The sequence below is a fragment of the Diachasmimorpha longicaudata genome, chromosome 2 (assembly GCF_034640455.1).
Source record: "Diachasmimorpha longicaudata isolate KC_UGA_2023 chromosome 2, iyDiaLong2, whole genome shotgun sequence".
NCBI classification, from domain to species: domain Eukaryota; kingdom Metazoa; phylum Arthropoda; class Insecta; order Hymenoptera; family Braconidae; genus Diachasmimorpha; species Diachasmimorpha longicaudata.
This window is the reverse complement of record NC_087226.1, coordinates 10,392,829-10,410,517: the sequence shown is the minus strand read 5'-3', so window position 1 is coordinate 10,410,517 and position 17,689 is coordinate 10,392,829. Positions and strand designations below refer to the sequence as shown.

The following is a 17,689-nucleotide window of genomic DNA, read 5'->3' as shown; positions in this document are numbered from 1 at the left end:
AAGCAATAAGCCCTCATTATGCTTAATAAAAGCCTAAATATAAATATCGAGAAATGAAACAAATAACATTGATATTATTGTGTGACTAAACTGACCATTTCCATGATGACGAAATTTATATCAGTGATTTATCTAAGGTACTCACTCGGTCATGAGCTCGTCGAGGGAAGTTTGGGCATTGAGGGAACCCTCACGAATAATATCACCATGATATGCATGACTGTGGGGTGGATCCTCGGTCTCAGTTTCACTTCCACTACCTTTCTCGTTTGGTTCGTGTCTTCTGCTGTCATGCACGATTGTTGCAAAATTTTTCAGTGCAATACACACAAATCACATACATACTATTTTTCACTAAATTTTTTTTTTCGTGAAGTAATGTACACATATAAATAAAAAGACTTAATAGAGTTCAGCAGCAGCTTTGGCGAATTTTGTTTGTCTTTGGTGATTATATAGTGAGTTATTATCGTGAAATTAAACTTTGTTTATTGCATAGTGGCATGCCTAAGACTCTAGCTGTGCGATAAACTATGGAATTGTGATTTATATTCTGGTGCAGTAGCGAAGTTGTTTTGGATATTAGTTATCGATTTCGAAATCGACGGAACCCGGGGGGAGAAGGTTAAAAGGAATTTTTGGAAAGAGTTAAACTAATAGGGGAAAAATTGCTCTTGAGGATAATGTAACATTCGAGAATGTTAAGAATTGACTTCGTAAATAATAAACAATGGAGCAAAGAATGAAATTAGAATTTATATTTCGTTGAAGCAGCGAAAATCTTTCGATAATCAGTTATCCATCTTGAGAATGAGTGGATCTAGGGGAAAATGGTGAGTAGAGTATGTGAAAATTTAAATTTCCAACGAAATAATTCCTCCCAGAGACAGTGCAACATTTAAAGAGAAAAAAGTTTAATCATTCCTTCCACCACTTCACTACTGACTTCATCCTCTAAAAAATATAGATAAAATTCGTATCAATAGCGAATTAGGCACAGCAAACGCATAGATATATGAAAAAAAAATGTTGGAGTTAATGTCAACTTACGTGGCTAGAGAAGGCGTTGTCCTTGTGCCCTCCAGGGGTGCTTGTCCTGGTGGACCGATAATTGATGGAGTGGAGATGGATTTCTGAAGTGGTAAACGTGATCCTGTCACTCCCGGCAACAGATTCACAGTCTCTGTTAGTCTTTGGCTTACTCGTTTCACCGCTGACTTGTGTGGATCAATCTTAAATGTTTCAACAGTGCATTTTCCTCAGTTCGTTATCATAAAAAAATGATTAATGGTAGGTATTAATTCGAAGCAAATGAATATTTGATAGATGAGAAGGTTTCTATGGATGATACACTGATTTCTAACGGAAAAGGAATTCTTCGTTGGAAAAACATGAGAAAAAATATTTCGCTGATAATTTTCTCTTGACATTTCTCGATAAAAATAACCATACATTAGATAATTATTTAGTGAATCGGAGCTTTATAATTTACCTGAACTAAGTCAGCTTCATTGAGTGAGTGAGTACTGGTTTGAGATCTACAGGAGCGATTTGCCACACTTGCACATGCCGATGTTGATTTACCATCAATTTCAAGGTCCATTTCACTGTCAAGGCTACTTAGGCTGATACTTCGCTGTCGCTGAGAGTAAAAAATTATAATGACTATGTTTTTCCCATTAAATATGCAATTATCAAAAAGTCGTTATTGAATCCCAGTGAGTAAGCGTTTAAATTAAATCACTCAGTTTCACTTCACAATAGATTTTTGAAGAATGTCTCGTAATTAGGCTTAATTATCTCGCGTATTGAGACCATTGCCGAGTAAATGAGGGTAATCTTCAAAGTCAAGATAGAGATTTATTTCTCAATGTAATTATTTCTAAAAATTGACTTTTAAATTCTTCCAGAGAAAATTTAAAAAATGATCTAGCTTCATGTGTTTTCTCTTCTTCATGCGGTTATTAGTCAGTGCTCGGCGGCCTCATGGATTTAATCTTGCTTAATCACCGGCTAATAAATAGCAATAATCAATGAGAATTCAATATGCAATGCAGTGAACTGGGATTTTCAGGATTTTCTATTGAAATACAGTTGTCGATGTCACAAAGGAATCACTGAGCTGCAAAAATGCTCATAATCTTTCACTTTATTCGGCGAAATAATTTTCATCCCATTCATAAATGCAAAGGGCATTCACTGGTAAATCCCGAGGATTATGATGACGAATCGTTTATTAATTATTTTTTATTCCTGTTGTTACGATTGAACGGTGGACGGCGAATCGCAAGGCACAAGATATATATATAAACATGACAGGAAAGACAGGCTTCCGGTTCTAAACACAGAGACGTCACTTTTCCCCCTATTAGTCATTTGTATTAGAAATAAAAAATCACTGCGCTTATTTTTATCAGTCACCGAAAATATCGTTAAATTTCAGTGTCACAAGCGAGTCACGCATTTTTGTGGACCTCACTTATTTTTCAGGGAATTATTTTCGGTTTACGTGTCTCTAACATTTGCAAACATATGCTGTGTAATTTTTTTTTACTCCAGAGGCATTTCTCTGGCTTCTGCAGGCTTTTCTATGGAGGACGGATAGTTTTTAATGAAAATCGATTAATAAAAGACAGGCGGAGATTGTTGAAGCAATTTTTTTTTCGTTAAATTGCATTTTTTACGGAAATTAATGGATTTAAAGGAAATTCATGTCAATCTTTTTTTTCTAGGATCACTCATGTTTCGAATAAATGCACAATTTGCATCTTCTGAGTGCCATAAAACCTTAAAATCACTGCAGGGACGAAATTTGGAAATAAATTTTCAGTTGCAGTACGAACGAAATTTCCTGAAAGTCTCATAAAACCATGAAAGCCCCAAAAATTGCAAATTTAATTGATGACATTTCAACACTTATTCATTAAATTAACTTCCCCAGTCCTGTCGTATGCCCTATTTTATGAATAATTGATTGCATGGAAAAGGCTAAGGTCGACACATCCGAGCACCATTGATTTTCACATGCGGAAGGGCGATGTGTAGCCTGGAATATTAGTTCGCTATTCTTGGTTATTTACAAATTCTTCAGGTTCTTGCGTCATTGAATATGGAAATCAACTGATAAAAAATTCAGAGATACAACGTGTGGGTGGAAAGAGGCTCTAAGTGACACCTGAATTCCTGTTAAGAACGACCGAGTCGGGATTAAATTACTCCAACTTCTCTATCTCAAATACTCTCTAATTATGAAGTGGAAAACATCCTTTCTCCCTGAATGGGGGAACACCCTCGACCTTTCTTATCAGAAGACTCCTGTCTTAACAAATTTCTCGCTCATAAAAAAATTAATCTGCAGAAGTTCTTGAGATAAACACCTAATTAAGAGATATTAAATGAGACGACGCCATACAAGGTAAAATTGACTCCGCAGGTTTTTAATAAATAAAAAGGTCTGAATACTAAGGAGATTAATTATTGGAACTTTCCTTGGATCTTTCATTTTACCCAAAATTCTAAAATATTCATTAAAAACTTGTGAGACAGAAACTCTTCCAATCATTTTTTTTTCCTCAGCAGAATGGCTCTCCGCGGACAAATATCCCAAATAAAAAAATATTATTTACCATATTCTGTGCCTGCAGATGATTTTGTACGCCGCATCTATGCCGATTTTTTCTGCTCTCCTCAAGATCAGTCCAGCTTCTCCTCCTGTCAACCCCAAGCATACCTGGTGGCAGCTGCCCTTGCGGGAAATGAGTGGGTGAACTGTTTGTGGAGCAATTAGCCAAATCGGGATCGGAGCCAGGTACCCTGTCTCCAGTGGGGCCTCTCCCCAGTGGTCCCAGCGATGGACACGAGGAACTCAGTCTGTGAAGATTTTCCGCCTGGGACAGCAGTCTGTACCCGACAGTGCAGACAGTCAGGTCACGCATACGTTGGATGCTGTTGTGAATCTCGTTCAACTGCTGAAGATTGTCCTCCAATACTGGATAGTGTTTAGCCAGTCCTGGAGAATGTGGCGTTACACTGATAGTCGGGACAAGGGGATTCTGCTGACTCCTGGTGATACCAAGGGAAGATGGGTTACGTCGGTCATCACCAGTCTCGGCCATTGCCATATCGACGTTATCTTTGGTATAATCAGCTGATTGGCGGTGAGTTCCATCAATGGTCGAGCCCACTAGTTCACCGTTAATAGCTGATGCATGACTGCAGTCTGTTTGCTCTGAGTTAAGGTAGTCTGTCACTACGTCTTCATCGCTGTCTTCACCACTGTTTGGACATTCATCTGGAAATTGTGATGTTATTTGAATTTTTATGAGTACGGAAGCTTGACATTATGAAATTAAATTGTATTGAATCTTCTGGGCTTTGCTTATGATTTTTTCTCACTTTGAAATTAATGATAGAATGTGTTATCAACACAGAAGATTATTTATTTCTATACATTATTTCCTCGTTCCGAAGATAAGTCTTCATTAATTCTTAAAATAACTGTAGAGAGAGATATTCGAGGGAAAATTATGAAACGATTTTCCCGGTGAAAAATGTATTTTAATAATTTCTTTTCAAAAGAGTCATTCTCTAGACAATTACAACATAACTTTAGTGCTTTTTGATACTCTGGTGGAGGAACGACGTGGAAGAACTTCGGTGGAAGTTGGGGAATATTCACAAGTTGAGCAGGGAATGAAAAAATTTATGAATATTCGTATGCAGGGGTGGAGTAGAATGTGAACCTGAAGTTTGGGGGAAGGTTCTTCTGTTCTCGGGCGAGTTGAGAAAGAAGACTTGAGATATTGCAATAGAGCAGCTGGGGAAATTTCCGGTAGCAAAGTCACCCTGACGACCCATTTATCTGCTCTAGTTATTGAAGGTATGAATAGAGAATGTTCTGTACCTTGATACACTTCTCTCTATTCTCGAGCGGACATTCTTTCAATTTTTCCCGTGATAGAATCTTTGAACATGCGACATTATTGGGCCGGTGGACATTGAAGGGGATTTGAAAACAGTTTCATTGGAAATCAACTGGGATATTTTCGATGGTGAGCATCTCCGTTGGCATATCGATCCCTCAATGTCCTTAAAATTTGTTCTAATAAGTCCACTAGATTTGAATTTCCAAAAACTTTCATTTAAATGTTTTGTCAGAATTCTTTATAAAAAAATCCACAAGAATTTCGCTGGGTCTCGAGACATCAAACGAAAAGTGTAACTTTCGGTCGATTTAGTTGTTTTTATCACTTCTCTGAAGGGTTTACTGCAGTGCCTCACAAAGTGCATTCGAATAAAACTCCAATCCGTTTTTTATCGAAAATTTTCCTAGTTTTTCACTTAATGTTCCTCGGGGATTTCCGAAGGGAAAAATTGTGTGTGGACGTTCGACCTTTTCGTGGATTTTCAAATATTGGGGGATAGTTTATTAAGACTGAAGGTCTTCAGGGAAATGGAAAGCCATCTTTGAAGATCAACTGGGATATTTGAGACCGTCAATATCTCGAATACCTCTGGAAATTCGTTTCGATAAGTCAACTTGACTGGAAAATGCTGAAATTTACTTCAAAATATTCGCTCACGAAGCTTAGGATTCTCCAGAAGAGAAAATGCCAGACGTTTCGCTAGGTCCCGAGATGTCAAACGAAAATCATAAACTTCCGTCAATTTATTCTATCACTTCTTCTACTGCTTTTCCGAATGTTTTATTGTATTGTCTCATAAAGTGAATTGAAATAAAACTCCAATGTGTGTGTTTCACCGGAAATTCCTTTAGTTTTTCATTCGATATCCTCCTGGGATTTTCTGAGGAAAAAAGAAACTTTGTACTTGATCATTCTCGTGGGCTTTCAAGCATTCGGAAGTGAATCATACGGCCCGAGGTCCTCGAAAGAGATTTAAAACTAGTGACCTTGAAAATTTCCTGTTCTCTATTTTTCACCAGGTACTCCCTTAAATTTCAAATGAAAATATATTAAAATTTCTGACCCTCAGTCCTCCTCAGGCGTTTATCAGAAAAAGATCAAAGAGAAAATTCACTGAGTACTGCATGATGAATATTTTGCACTGGTGTTTTGATTCTGATTATAGTCTGAGTCTTTTTCCGATACTCTCACATTTTGCTCCCGGGATGGCGAACAAGGGAACAATTGCAGTATATAGGTACAACGTCTATCAAGTATTTTCGTATTAACAGAGTGGAAGTATCTACAATGGAAAACCAGGTCACTTTGATGCATTCAGTGGGAAGTTGAATCGCTATCGAGATTCTCAATATTTTGATTATTATTTTCTATCGTGACAGGTTTGGAAAACTGGATCTTCATCATTCCTCGATAATTAAATCAATTTTAATTTAATTACCTGCCACTGTATTCATATAACAACTTACACTATCTATTGGGTGTCAACAAATAAGTTAAATAATTTAATTCCAATGTTACTCCAGTGTGGTGACTCTAAAAACGATAATTTACCATTCACCATTCACCCATCAACAAATTAGAATCTCCCTCAACAACTAAATCGCCACATTTTCACAACAGAATCCTTTCCTTCGAAAAAAAAACCACAACTAAAAATTTCTCAACAAAGCCTCACGACCACAGCAATGGCTTATCACTTCCCCCCTCCCCTACTACCGAAATTAATGCTCGCAACAATTACCTCGTCACTGATAAAACCTGGCAAGAACTGTTGCTTTCGACCATTTTCATCGAAAAAGAACCCTCACCATAGCGAATTGATCCACGACCTCGAACACACACAGCAATACTACACCCCCTCTCGGATATTTGCAACCCCTCGAGCAGTGCACGGGGCAGTGGAGAGCCAGCCAAACCCACCCAACCCCACCACCATCCTAGGAAATCCTTGGACCAGCCCTAAATCCCCCCGACTAATTCCCCTCGATTTTTATCCCTCGCAAGCTCCAAAAAAATCATAATATAAATATGCTAATTGACTATTTTTAATTATTTAAAATAACAACTCACCAGAGGAAAACGGAGCCAGCCCATCCTGCCGTTTCTCCATCGTGTCCGTCAATTTTTTCCACAGTTTTTTAATATTTAATCAGTTTGATGACTGGAAAAATAACGAATCAAAGGTTTAAAAAATCATTGAATTATTTTTTCACACTCGTTGATGGGTTAATAGCGAGTCTAATTACTGCCCAGACGGATCAAACAAATCGCGTTAATCAAGATCGAACTAAATCGACATTTTTTTCCATCGTTTAAACAGTTTCACGACTAAAAAAGCGGATCAACGAAAAAAAATATGTTGAACAATTTTTACACTTATTAACGGCTGGATAACGAGTTTAATTAGAGAAAGTGATCAACCAACTCTGATTAATCGACTCAGACGATTTTTTTTCCACGTTTACTCAGGAGAAAACTACCAAACAAATTAGACAACCGAACAGCTTCTGGAAAAATTGATTAAACAATTATCTAACACTCGCTGATAAGTTGATAATCCGTTGAATAATTAGAAAGTGTTAAAACAAGTCGATTTAATCTCGTCTGATTTAATTCGACAATTGTAATGACTGGGAACCTGGAATTAACGAATCGCGTGGGCTCGATTGTCGATAAGTCATTGTTTCCGGAGTTGGTAAAACGACACTTGTTGCCAGGGAAAGCCAAGATCAACTCCAATGACAGGTAGCTTCACCAACAATTTACTTTTCAATGCACATAAACCGCATTCGCCTTAAAATACAACCGTGAGACGCTTCCAAACAATTTTAACCCCCCTTTCTCTTTTTTTTCACTCATTAATTATCCGACGTTTGTGATTATTTATTCGGTGATTATTTCCGTACCGTGGAGAACAGGTAGTTGGTACGTACCCCCTCCCGGAGGTGAACCGCAAACAGATGGTTCTGAGGAGTGATCGACTATTGGGAATTACACTGACATTGTCAAACGTTGGATTTATTATATCGTCGTTTAGCTATTGTCGTAGATTTAGTTTTTGTTTTATTGGGAATTTTAGGGACTAACGACGGGATACCAAGGTGCGTCAACCATTTTCTACATGCAGCGCACGCACTCTGAAGTTTGGTGAGGTTTTTTCCGGAGGTGGGGGCGGCGCTGTCACGGTGCGGAAGAGGAGGGGGAGTTGTAGGCTGATATTAACCGTATGTAGATAGCGCACAGGTGATTTCTTTTCGCAAAGTAAATAAATTCTATCGTTTGTAGTTGGTTTGTACACGTTTGTACTGATCTTAAAATATTTCCGTAGTCCTTCAATCATTTTACAATATATGATTAAAAATCCATTGAAGCCAGTGCCTCCGCGATGTTGTAAGTGGCGACATCTCTGTCCCGGGGCCTTAGAAGAATCGTAAATGGGCTGCCCCAGATGGCATGCCATATACTCTGTGGTAATGCCTTACCAACAGGCACGTTCAATTGTAGTTCATGCGCCATCCCTACGAAGTTTTGCGGTTGGAACTACTCCATAAGCGTAAGCAATCTCCCCTATAATCTCTGGTAAACACAAGTGAGAGACTAACCTCCGGTCAATTCGTGTTCCCCAAATTTTAAACATAATCTTTCTCTGATATTGGCAAATTAGATTTAAAATGTACAGTGACAAATTCGACTCACCGTTTTACCCCGAGGACACTGACTGCGAGGACTGCGATCAACGGATGTTCGAGTACGATTACGAGTACGAGGACATCAATGTTGACACATTGAAAGATGTTTACGACAACTGCATTGTGCCAAGTGTTTTTGAGACAGCCAAGTACTTGAGTCCTCTGTTATTAGCTTCGTTCATTTTCAATATTTTAACTCAGATAATTCTCATCAGTAAGTACTCCAGCCACTAGCAGTCATTTGTTATTTTGTGTCAGAACATTTTGTTTGCCGGTTAACTCTCCAAAGTGTCCAAGCTATTTTTCTAAGAGAACCATTCAATTCTTGGACAATTGCATGCAGGAAATCATCTGACGAATATTATTTTCCAGAAAAACTGCCGCACTATCTGTTTCACCTGCTATCAATTGTGATCGGAATCTACACAGTCCAGCACTATGTGCCTGAATGTTTATATTTGTTGCTCATCTATGCTGCATTGTCGTACGCCTGTCTGTGTTTACCTCGACGATACCAAAGAGGAGGAGAAGTCTTCGTTATTAGTCTATTAGTTATTTTATACTGGTGAGCATAAATTGAATTTAAAAAATTCAGAGTGAAATGCGTTGGAGAGTCACCAAAGTCTTTTGCATTGTAATAGATAATGTTCTAAAGATATAACTATTATCGACTGCAATTGCGTGGGAAAAGTAAAAATAGAACATATGAATAACTTGCGGACAGACCTAGGAGAATAGTCAGAGTACTTGGGCATTATCGAATCACGTCTTATTCCAATTTTCAATTCATTATTCGGTTAGATAATTAATCGAGGTCTTTGTCGAATCAGTGAATACACGATGGACCCCTCAGCTTGGCACAAGGTTCGCAGCGTCATGATGATAGCTGCGATGAAGGCTGTGAGTGTATCCCTGGATAAAACCAACAACAACGATTTCCCGAATAGCTACCAGTATCCAGGATATTTATTTGGGGCTGCCACATGCCTCTTCGGACCTTGGATCAGCTTCAAAGACTACATTGGACTGTTGGATAACGAGAGATCATCATTAGTGAGTTGGAAATAATTTAAATGATTCATGTGATTGAAAATTAAATTTTCGGGGCAGCGAAATCCTTTTTTCAATGTTTCTTCCAGAGTTTGGAGTGGATTATCCAGATCATCAAGCATTACACAGTATCGTTCATCTTCCTGAGTATTTCGAATTGCTGGGGTGGGTGGCTGTTAGCCGATAGTTCAACAAAGTGAGGAACATATTTTTTCTATGCCTTTTTGTTCATAATTTATTTTTTCATGCCATCGTAACGTAAATGGAGAAGTACATCTTTAAAAAAATAAAAAATTCCCTTGCAGATGGGTTCTGGCGTATCGAGACGCATTATCCTTCAGAACTTCTCACTACTTTATCTCTTATGCTTCTTCAAGTGTTTTGTTATTGGGTGGATATCCATCGTCACTCACGACGATTGTCAAACCTGGGGATATTGAAATGCCCAGATCGCTGGTTCAGGTCGTTGTCTCGTGGAATATTCCTATGCACACGTGGCTGAAATTATGTAAGGCTGCATCACGTCTAAATTATAGTCATTAATTTTGTGGAAATATTCAAATTCAACTTCTTAGAAGTGTGAATAATGAAAAAAATGTTATCTGAGTTTCGTTCCCGTTCCAGATATATTTCGTCCAGCAACCAAACGCATAGGTAAATTCAGTGCAGTGACACTGACATACTTAACCAGTGCCCTCCTTCATGGATTGAACTTCCAACTAGCTGCTGTTCTCCTTAGTTTAGGCTTCTACACATACGTAGAGTTCCAACTGAGGAATATTCTGGCTCATGCATTTGACGCGTGTATCTCAGCAAAACGATGCCCAACAGAAAAGTGCTGTCATAAAAAAAATTCTGAGAACTGTTACTGGGTCATCGTGGCAAACCTCAGTTTTTCAGTATTATCGATCTTCCATTTAGCTTATTTAGGACTAATGTTCGATACCTCGGATATTCAAGAGAGTGGATACAGCTACAGCCACACAATCGATAAGTGGTCACAGCTGGGATTCGCCAGTCACTGGGTTGCGTTGGCTACCTATGTTATTTATTTTTTACTCAGATAAATTTCGATTTCAATTTTTTCCGTGGAGACATTGATGCGTGCGATCAATTTGCGAGATTATGAAGAGGGAATTGAGGGGAATAAATCTGAATTCTTTAGAGAATTGAAACCATTCTTGAACTAGTCTTTTCATTGTGAAAACTTTTGAATTCTCATACTTGTTCAGTGAGGAGCTCCATTTTTTTCATTCTATCTTTGCTGATTTCCTTTTTTTTATCATTTTGCCAAGCCCTATTTTACACTTCACAAATTAATGGTAATTGCTCACAGGGACTCCATAGCTATGAGAGAAAAATTTAAAGGCACCATATTGATGCAAATTTAGGAAATTGGAAAATGTCGCTCATTTTGAACGTTGGAACAGAAGAACTGTCCAGTGATGTCATAAACATTGTCTTTGTGTTTTTCTACTCACAATAGTCCCGATACCCATTAATCGATGAATTGAATTCATCTTATTTATTTCAGTCACAAATTCAATGTCCCATGACATTTTTATATTTTTATATTTGTAAAAAGATTTTGTAATTAATGAATTGAGAATAAATGAGATTTTCTAAATAAATTCATTTGTTATTTCTTAATGATAACATTGAAATTTTGTTGTTGTAGTTTGCCATTATTACCAATTCTGGTATTCATTTTATTTCATATTAAAATTGACAAAATGTTAACAGAGCATATGCGTAAGAGATTCGATGGTCTTTACACTTTTTTATTCACCGATCGATCTTCGTTAGAAACATGTAACCTGATCGTTAAAATTCATGACTCGATTTATGGATTTTTCATAATTTTTCTATTCAAATGTGCCTCGACAATGATTCCTATGTTTACATAAGACACTATACATTCGTGAAAACCTCTGAGAATGAATTACTCTTTACTAAAATACTGTGAATACATTAAGTGACATTCGGACGCATTTTTGCGGCATTTTCATTAATAAGAATGTGTAAGTACGCAATTGTTATTTTATTATTCTCTGTACTACTTATATATAAATGTACACGCACCATTGATCAACAAAAAATCTAGTTTCTATATTGCAAAAAAATGTATAAAAACTCGTGAGTTTAATTTTTTAAAAAGTGATAGATGCATCATTTGTGATGTATTCATAAATTTTCATATCACAATCACTTCAATTCATGGAGATCCTACAACTTTTACTAGCAATGTTAATGTACAAAATTGGAAAGCAATGGCCGTTAGTAGATGATCATCGAACCTTGTCCATTGAGCTTAATTTTTTTATCAATTATTTTATGCTATTTTTATGGTCAGTTGTATTCTTTTGATTATGCCAAAACCCGTTTAAAATTCAATTATGGTACCTATTTTTTTTCACATAATTTGTCCTTCAACCCCTGTTTTTTGAGAATCTCCTAATCCCCATAAATAAATCATTAACATTCATTCAAAAAATATTAACTCCAATGTTCAATCACAAATGACCGCAAATATCCTCTATAAAGTGAAAAATATCTATTGAATATATAAAAAAACTGCAGACAAGGGATTTCACCTAAACTATTAATATTGTTTATCAATCCCCCAATTTTGTGCTACCACATAATAATTCAACTATGTACATAATTCAGAATATTAATACAAGAATATTAGCCTCCACTAGATCGGTACAGACTACTTTACAGCGGTTAAATCTATAAAAATTTCAAAATCATGAAAAAAAAAAGATTTAATGATTATTAAAATTACGTACACTATTATCTAATTGATTGAAGTCTTTACCCCGATAATTACGTGTAGTGTTATCACATCGGTGTATAATGCATTAGACACTCAAACAATTGCCGTGATTAGCCATATTTATCGTGTTGATTGGTGTTAGCTGTCTGATACCACAAATGTAATGTTTTTAGAAAGCTTCAGGTTGATATTTTCTCATTGGATGATGGGATTTAATCGGTGAGATCTTCTCCGCTGTCTCGATGCACGGCTGATGGTTGCGTCATCCCCAACACCACTAAGAATATCGGTTAATCATCTGATAAATGCTGTTTTCGAACTTATTGTCGTGCGCGCACTGCAAGTCACAAAAGCAAACGGGATATGGTTTTTGTTTTTTTTTGTTAGCCACCCCAACACTATGTCTATATCAATCATCAAGCAGTTAAGCTGAATATTATTTACATTGTCGAAATATTTTGTTTATCTTATGAATGTTATGGGAATTCGAAATAATTTTTAATTCACCAACGAAAGAAAATTATGGTCTTGAGATTCTACTCTCGCTGTGTCACGAATGCGAAAATTTATAAATCTACAAGATTTTGTAGCTAATATTTCAGTTTAGTTAATATGAAAATTATTATCACCTGTGATATTTTCATGTTAACCATCAAGCAGCCGAGCTGAATATTATTCCGATCATACTATTGATAGACTTTCATATCCAATGCAAAAAAAATTCTTATGCAAAACTTCAGTTACAAGGATACAGGAAAAAAATGAGGGAATCACTTACTGCCTCAGTGAATTATATCGGCTGACTCGATCAGCTGACCTCAACACCATATTCATGCCAGATTGCGACTGCTGGAGAGGATGATTGCTCGTCGATGATATAGCAGCACGGTTGTCCGTCAAGCACGTGTCTCTGAGATTAGATCTCGTCACTGGTTTCGTTACACTCATCGTTTTAGCTTCAACCGAGGCTGTGGCTTTTGCCGAGGCTATTTGGCTCGCTGTTTTAGGCCTTACGTAGCACGACGATGGCTTACAGTTGCCAGCCATCCTTCGTGTATTTCTGCATTTGTTGTCGATTAGAATACAGACAAATTAAGCATATATGAAATTTGAAAAATATATCTTTTCATTTCTACATTCACACATTCTGCAAATCTCACATAACAAGGAAGAGAGCTGTATTCATTTCAGTCAAATGCGAAAGAAAATCATCAACTTAAAGTGGTAAATGTTGCCCCCATGCAGATCGCGTGACCGTTGGGAAATAGTTTTGTTAAACGATACAACAGCACAAATGAATACACACAGATAGGTGGTAATGAGTGTTATTAATGAACGGACCTTTTAACGAGTGTCGTTGTGGTTGAACGCGCGAGGAGACGCTTATTTGTATCCTTCTTGGATCCAACTAATGGTGATATTCCGCCTTTCTGACTTCTCGATTGCAGTAAAAGTCCCAAGTTTGGACTGAAATATTTTTTCGATTTTTTTTCTTGCTCTTAGAGTTTGTTAATTGAATTAGTGCTTGACAGACTCACGAGGAGATGATTGCATTCAGTAAATTATTACTCTTTACTTCCCATGGAAAAACATCTCAAACCTCCAACGGATATTGGAAATGGGCATCGAAGTATAAACTTCAAAGTTACAAGTAGTTCTATCTTTGAATAGTTTCTGTTTTTCAAGTGGTACATCAAGTCAATCATCTCCTCGTCAAATATACTTTTTACATGAACACAATGAAACGAAAAATAATTCTCCACTCACAGTACAACAGCAGGCTGCCCCATTGCATTTCCCACATAAACATTGGTGCCAGTTCGCCGTCTGCGTATTTTAATTTCATTCAATTTGTCGCCCTGCGTCATGCATGAAAATTTAGCAGCAACACTGGTGCTGGTCGTTGGGGACGACGTGTCGTCTAGCCGAATACCATCAACCCTGTGCATTATTCCCGATACATTGTCCTGCCCCAGATTCGGGCATCTCGGTAACGCCAAGAAGGCGTTTGGCCTTCCAATTTTCGAGTAAATACCGAATGCATGAGGGGGATTTCCATTCTCAGCTCTTAGGGGCTCCTTTATTAGTGCGTGGAGGCTTTTTTCTTTTCTATAAATTGAAATTGTTTAAATACCGTCATGGACTAATTTATTTGGAAAATATATCATTAGGGCCAATTGCTTGTTTTCTTCAAATTTATAAACAATCTCTCAAATAAATATATGTGTTATTCCTATATAAAATTAGGTAGCTTAAAATATGATGTAATACAAAGAGGTCGTAACGAAATTTGTCCTCAGACTTGGACTGACTAATTGGGACTAAACTGCAAAGTGAAATGAATTTCATGTTCTTGAAAACAAACGATGAATACGAACTCTTCAAGCCAACTCTGTTGATGACCAATGACCGATCCAGGCCTGCATATTCTGATCCATGCGATAGTCTCATGAGCAGAAAGATGATAATGTTTCATTATGTAACATCCTATCAATGATCCTGTCCTGCCAAGACCAGCTTTACAGTGCACAGCTATGGCACCCGGTGTATTCTCCGATATTTTCAAGAATTGACGTACGATTGAGTCTGTGGGGGTCGATCCGTCAGCGAAAAACAGATCTTTGTGATCGAAACCGGCTTCTATAAATCTCGTAGCTTCGTATATCTTCCGATTCAATCGCACTATCGTTGTGACATTGTTACGACGAAAGTAGGAGAAATATGACTCGGGGGCGTGCAATGGATACCCATTTTCATTATTTAACTTGGCGTGTGGTCCACAGAAAGCGATAAATTTCCCAGGTAAAATCCAATTGAGATCTCCATTCTCAACTTTTTCGTAATGCTCGTACTCAGTGTGCTTGAAATCATCGAAATTGAAGAAGCCGAGGCGATGACATTTATAAATGGCACTCAAGCAGTCCCTCAGGGATATTTGATAACACGGTGTGCCGAAGGAGGCATCACGAAACATTTGATATGGTGGACTGTGGGGACTGTTTATCAGCAATTCGTAGGCCTCTTCGGCTGTCTTCTTCAAATACAATATCTAAAAATAAGGAATATTTTCCGTTTTTTATCGTTTCTCTCACACCTCAATTCAACAGCTAAAGCTTCCTGCCTGGATTTTATTTCTCTCACCATTTTGTGACGATCAGAGAGACGAATAAATTTGATTATCATCTAATACAAAATGTACTCAACACAACGAATACTCACGGCGTAACTGGCAGCTAAAAATGCAGCATTGACCCTCTGCTCAGGATTTGTAGTTGTATAATGAATAATTTTTTTCTTATTTATGGCAACATTTTTCCGTTTCTTATTAACTTTGTCGCAGTATCTGTACAACATTGCAAGGTTCAGGGGCCCAAAGTCAGCGTAAAAATTCTCATATACAAGTTCATTGTCAATACTGAAATAGTGCGTGTCTGCTGTGCTTTTGGGGTGTACATCGGTTTTCAGGGTTATTAGGTAGAAACGATCTGGAATAAAGAAGAATATTATTTAGTGCTTCCTCTGCGAAGGATTATGATCAGTAATTCCCATATGAGACGATAAAATCATTTCTCCGAGATTTTGTTTTGAGGGGGAAACGATAAAACGAAAATTAATTTTTAACTGCCAGGAGCACGAGATCAATTGAATAATTTTTTCGGTTTTGTGTACCCAATCGCCGTACCCCAATTGCCGAAGGACACGGGACAATTCCCCTCAGAGGAAAGCCTTGCCCAGGATTAGTCGAATTTTTTATGAGGCTTCCGTTTGACAATGACCCCTTGAAATTTATGACAGAAAATTTGGCGCCAGTCGGAAAGTTAAACCCGGGTCCCCACATGCCAATCTGACACGCTAATCACACAACCCTTGATATTGAATGAAATTTGATTTGGGTACAATTACAGCTCGATCGATTGATTAGATTTGTTCATGTACTATGAATTTCGACGACATAGTGGTTGAAAAAAACGTCAAAGAGTGGTCTTTAATTATTAAGAGCACGAACTCGGTTTCATAAAATTGAGTTCAAATGAAATTAACATTCAATCGATTCATTCCTTTTATTTTTGATTCAGTAGGGATTGCGGACAGGGAAAAAAACAAGAATGTCTTATTTTTCCGTACTGCGGGCACGAGTTTGATTAATTAAGGCTCACATATTTTCTTTGGACTTTTGTACTTTCACTCAAGAAGTGTAAGTAATAATTTCTCTACTGAAGCATAATAACCCATCAGAGATGACAACTTTCAAAGGCTTGTTTACATAATCGTAGACAAATTAAATAGTCACTGATGCTAAACGCAATTGGAGTAGTCCTTGACACTCCCTTTGGCATGGTACGCCTACACTAGCCTCGGACTTAACTAATTCCCCCTGAAGACTTCCTCAAAATAACTCAAGACTGTCTACGAAAAATACCTATTCCAGAAACCCCACAAAGCCCTTTAAAAAATCCACGAACCCTTCAGAAACTCGGTGGCACAGACCAGCACCTCACTGCAGTCTTCCATGATTCCCCGGTGATAAAAAACTCCTGTAATACATCAAAACGACCAGTTAAATTAGTTGAAATTAAAAAAAAAATAGGCTCCAAAAATCCGGCGAAAAAACATCACTACAGTGATTTCGCTCAAAAACGACAAAATCGATCCTCCTCATATCATTGTTACATATGAAATATTGTTGACGCGGCAATTAACAATTCACATACACAAACAACATCACGATGTGCTCCAAATCGACATCAGAGAGGACTCATAGGAGAAATTTATTTCAACCGTGAATAAAAAATTACTCAAGTACAATTCGACAAATAGTTTGTATCGTATACCTGTCAAACTGTGAGAATCTCTGAGCACCTCGGAACGACCGTTACGAAATTTGAACCGTGCTGGAGTATTCGTGGGGGCCCAATTGGACCGACGGAAATTGCAGTCGTGTGGCACCTGAAGTATACGAGGCTCGAAGTATACAAAAATCCCAGTCGTTTTTTTTTCTCTCGCTCTCGAACACGAATTCCCTCAAACCGTTATCTCTCCATCCCCCGAGTTGATTATTATCACATCATCGACTGCATTTTGGACACAACCGACGAGTATTATTTTATGACAATACCGGGGGAATATGAGTTTAATGCTTTGTCACTTCAATTCCAGAAGCATCGAGTTGTTTTCGATCGGGCTGCCATGTTGGGCTTCTTTGAACTACAACGGTGACTGCGCCACTGCCCACGCGAGTGTGTGTG

The 17,689-nt window shown here is 37.6% G+C and overlaps 3 protein-coding genes across 15 annotated transcripts in view; 1 reads left to right on the top strand and 2 right to left on the bottom strand.

Moving 5' to 3' along the window:
- LOC135170906 (rho guanine nucleotide exchange factor 2) overlaps positions 1–8,049 on the bottom strand; it is a 19,768-nt gene extending 11,719 nt beyond the window's left edge. Inside the window, exons 1-6 of one of the 8 annotated variants that reach the window (XM_064137088.1) lie at positions 7,832–8,049; positions 6,996–7,086; positions 3,627–4,291; positions 1,493–1,642; positions 1,051–1,232; positions 146–286 (exon numbers count right to left, since the gene is read on the bottom strand). In XM_064137088.1, the coding sequence (XP_063993158.1) occupies positions 146–286; positions 1,051–1,232; positions 1,493–1,642; positions 3,627–4,291; positions 6,996–7,035 (1,178 nt within the window). In that variant the 5' untranslated portion in view covers positions 7,036–7,086; positions 7,832–8,049. Of the gene's footprint in view, positions 1–145; positions 287–1,050; positions 1,233–1,492; positions 1,643–3,626; positions 4,292–6,666; positions 6,800–6,995; positions 7,088–7,563; positions 7,804–7,831 lie in introns of those variants that run through there. The other 7 variants (XM_064137123.1, XM_064137097.1, XM_064137106.1 and 4 more) reach the window with 7 other exon arrangements.
- On the top strand, positions 7,524–11,295 carry LOC135170987 (protein-serine O-palmitoleoyltransferase porcupine). Of its 2 annotated transcripts, XM_064137257.1 has the most exons (8): positions 7,524–7,670; positions 8,005–8,478; positions 8,590–8,828; positions 8,987–9,179; positions 9,445–9,667; positions 9,754–9,860; positions 9,970–10,172; positions 10,289–11,295. In XM_064137257.1, the coding sequence occupies exons 3-8, from the start codon at positions 8,597–8,599 to the stop codon at positions 10,729–10,731; spliced, it is 1,401 nt and encodes a 466-aa protein (XP_063993327.1). In that variant the 5' UTR covers positions 7,524–7,670; positions 8,005–8,478; positions 8,590–8,596; the 3' UTR covers positions 10,732–11,295. The 2 variants fall into 2 exon arrangements, with proteins under 2 accessions (XP_063993327.1, XP_063993320.1); XM_064137250.1 differs by lacking the exons at positions 7,524–7,670; positions 8,005–8,478 and having other exon boundaries at positions 8,485–8,828.
- LOC135170958 (dual specificity protein phosphatase CDC14C) lies at positions 10,685–17,689 on the bottom strand. Of its 5 annotated transcripts, none has more exons than XM_064137215.1 (8): positions 17,276–17,688; positions 16,907–16,978; positions 15,663–15,928; positions 14,822–15,492; positions 14,211–14,552; positions 13,785–13,910; positions 13,222–13,503; positions 10,685–10,703 (listed from the first exon to the last, which is right to left on the bottom strand). In XM_064137215.1, the coding sequence occupies exons 2-8, from the start codon at positions 16,953–16,955 to the stop codon at positions 10,700–10,702; spliced, it is 1,740 nt and encodes a 579-aa protein (XP_063993285.1). In that variant the 5' UTR covers positions 16,956–16,978; positions 17,276–17,688; the 3' UTR covers positions 10,685–10,699. The 5 variants fall into 5 exon arrangements, with proteins under 5 accessions (XP_063993285.1, XP_063993259.1, XP_063993276.1 ...); XM_064137189.1 differs by lacking the exon at positions 10,685–10,703 and adding an exon at positions 11,329–12,720; XM_064137206.1 differs by lacking the exon at positions 10,685–10,703 and adding an exon at positions 11,329–12,780 and having other exon boundaries at positions 17,276–17,687.

Bases quoted from the DNA above. Each gene is read 5' to 3' on its own strand.
- LOC135170987 (XM_064137257.1), top strand. From the start codon at position 8,597: ATGTACAGTGACAAATTCGACTCACCGTTTTACCCCGAGGACACTGAC. The intron at 9,180-9,444 runs GTGAGCATAAAT...TTGTCGAATCAG, and splicing joins CTATTAGTTATTTTATACTG to TGAATACACGATGGACCCCT. The intron at 9,668-9,753 runs GTGAGTTGGAAA...TGTTTCTTCCAG, and splicing joins ATAACGAGAGATCATCATTA to AGTTTGGAGTGGATTATCCA.
- LOC135170958 (XM_064137189.1), bottom strand. From the start codon at position 16,955: ATGGAAGACTGCAGTGAGGTGCTGGTCTGTGCCACCGAGTTTCTGAAG. The intron at 15,929-16,906 runs GTTCGTGGATTT...TCTTTATTCCAG, and splicing joins TGCCACCGAGTTTCTGAAGG to ATCGTTTCTACCTAATAACC. The intron at 14,553-14,821 runs GTTCGTATTCAT...TTCAATTTATAG, and splicing joins CAACAGAGTTGGCTTGAAGA to AAAAGAAAAAAGCCTCCACG.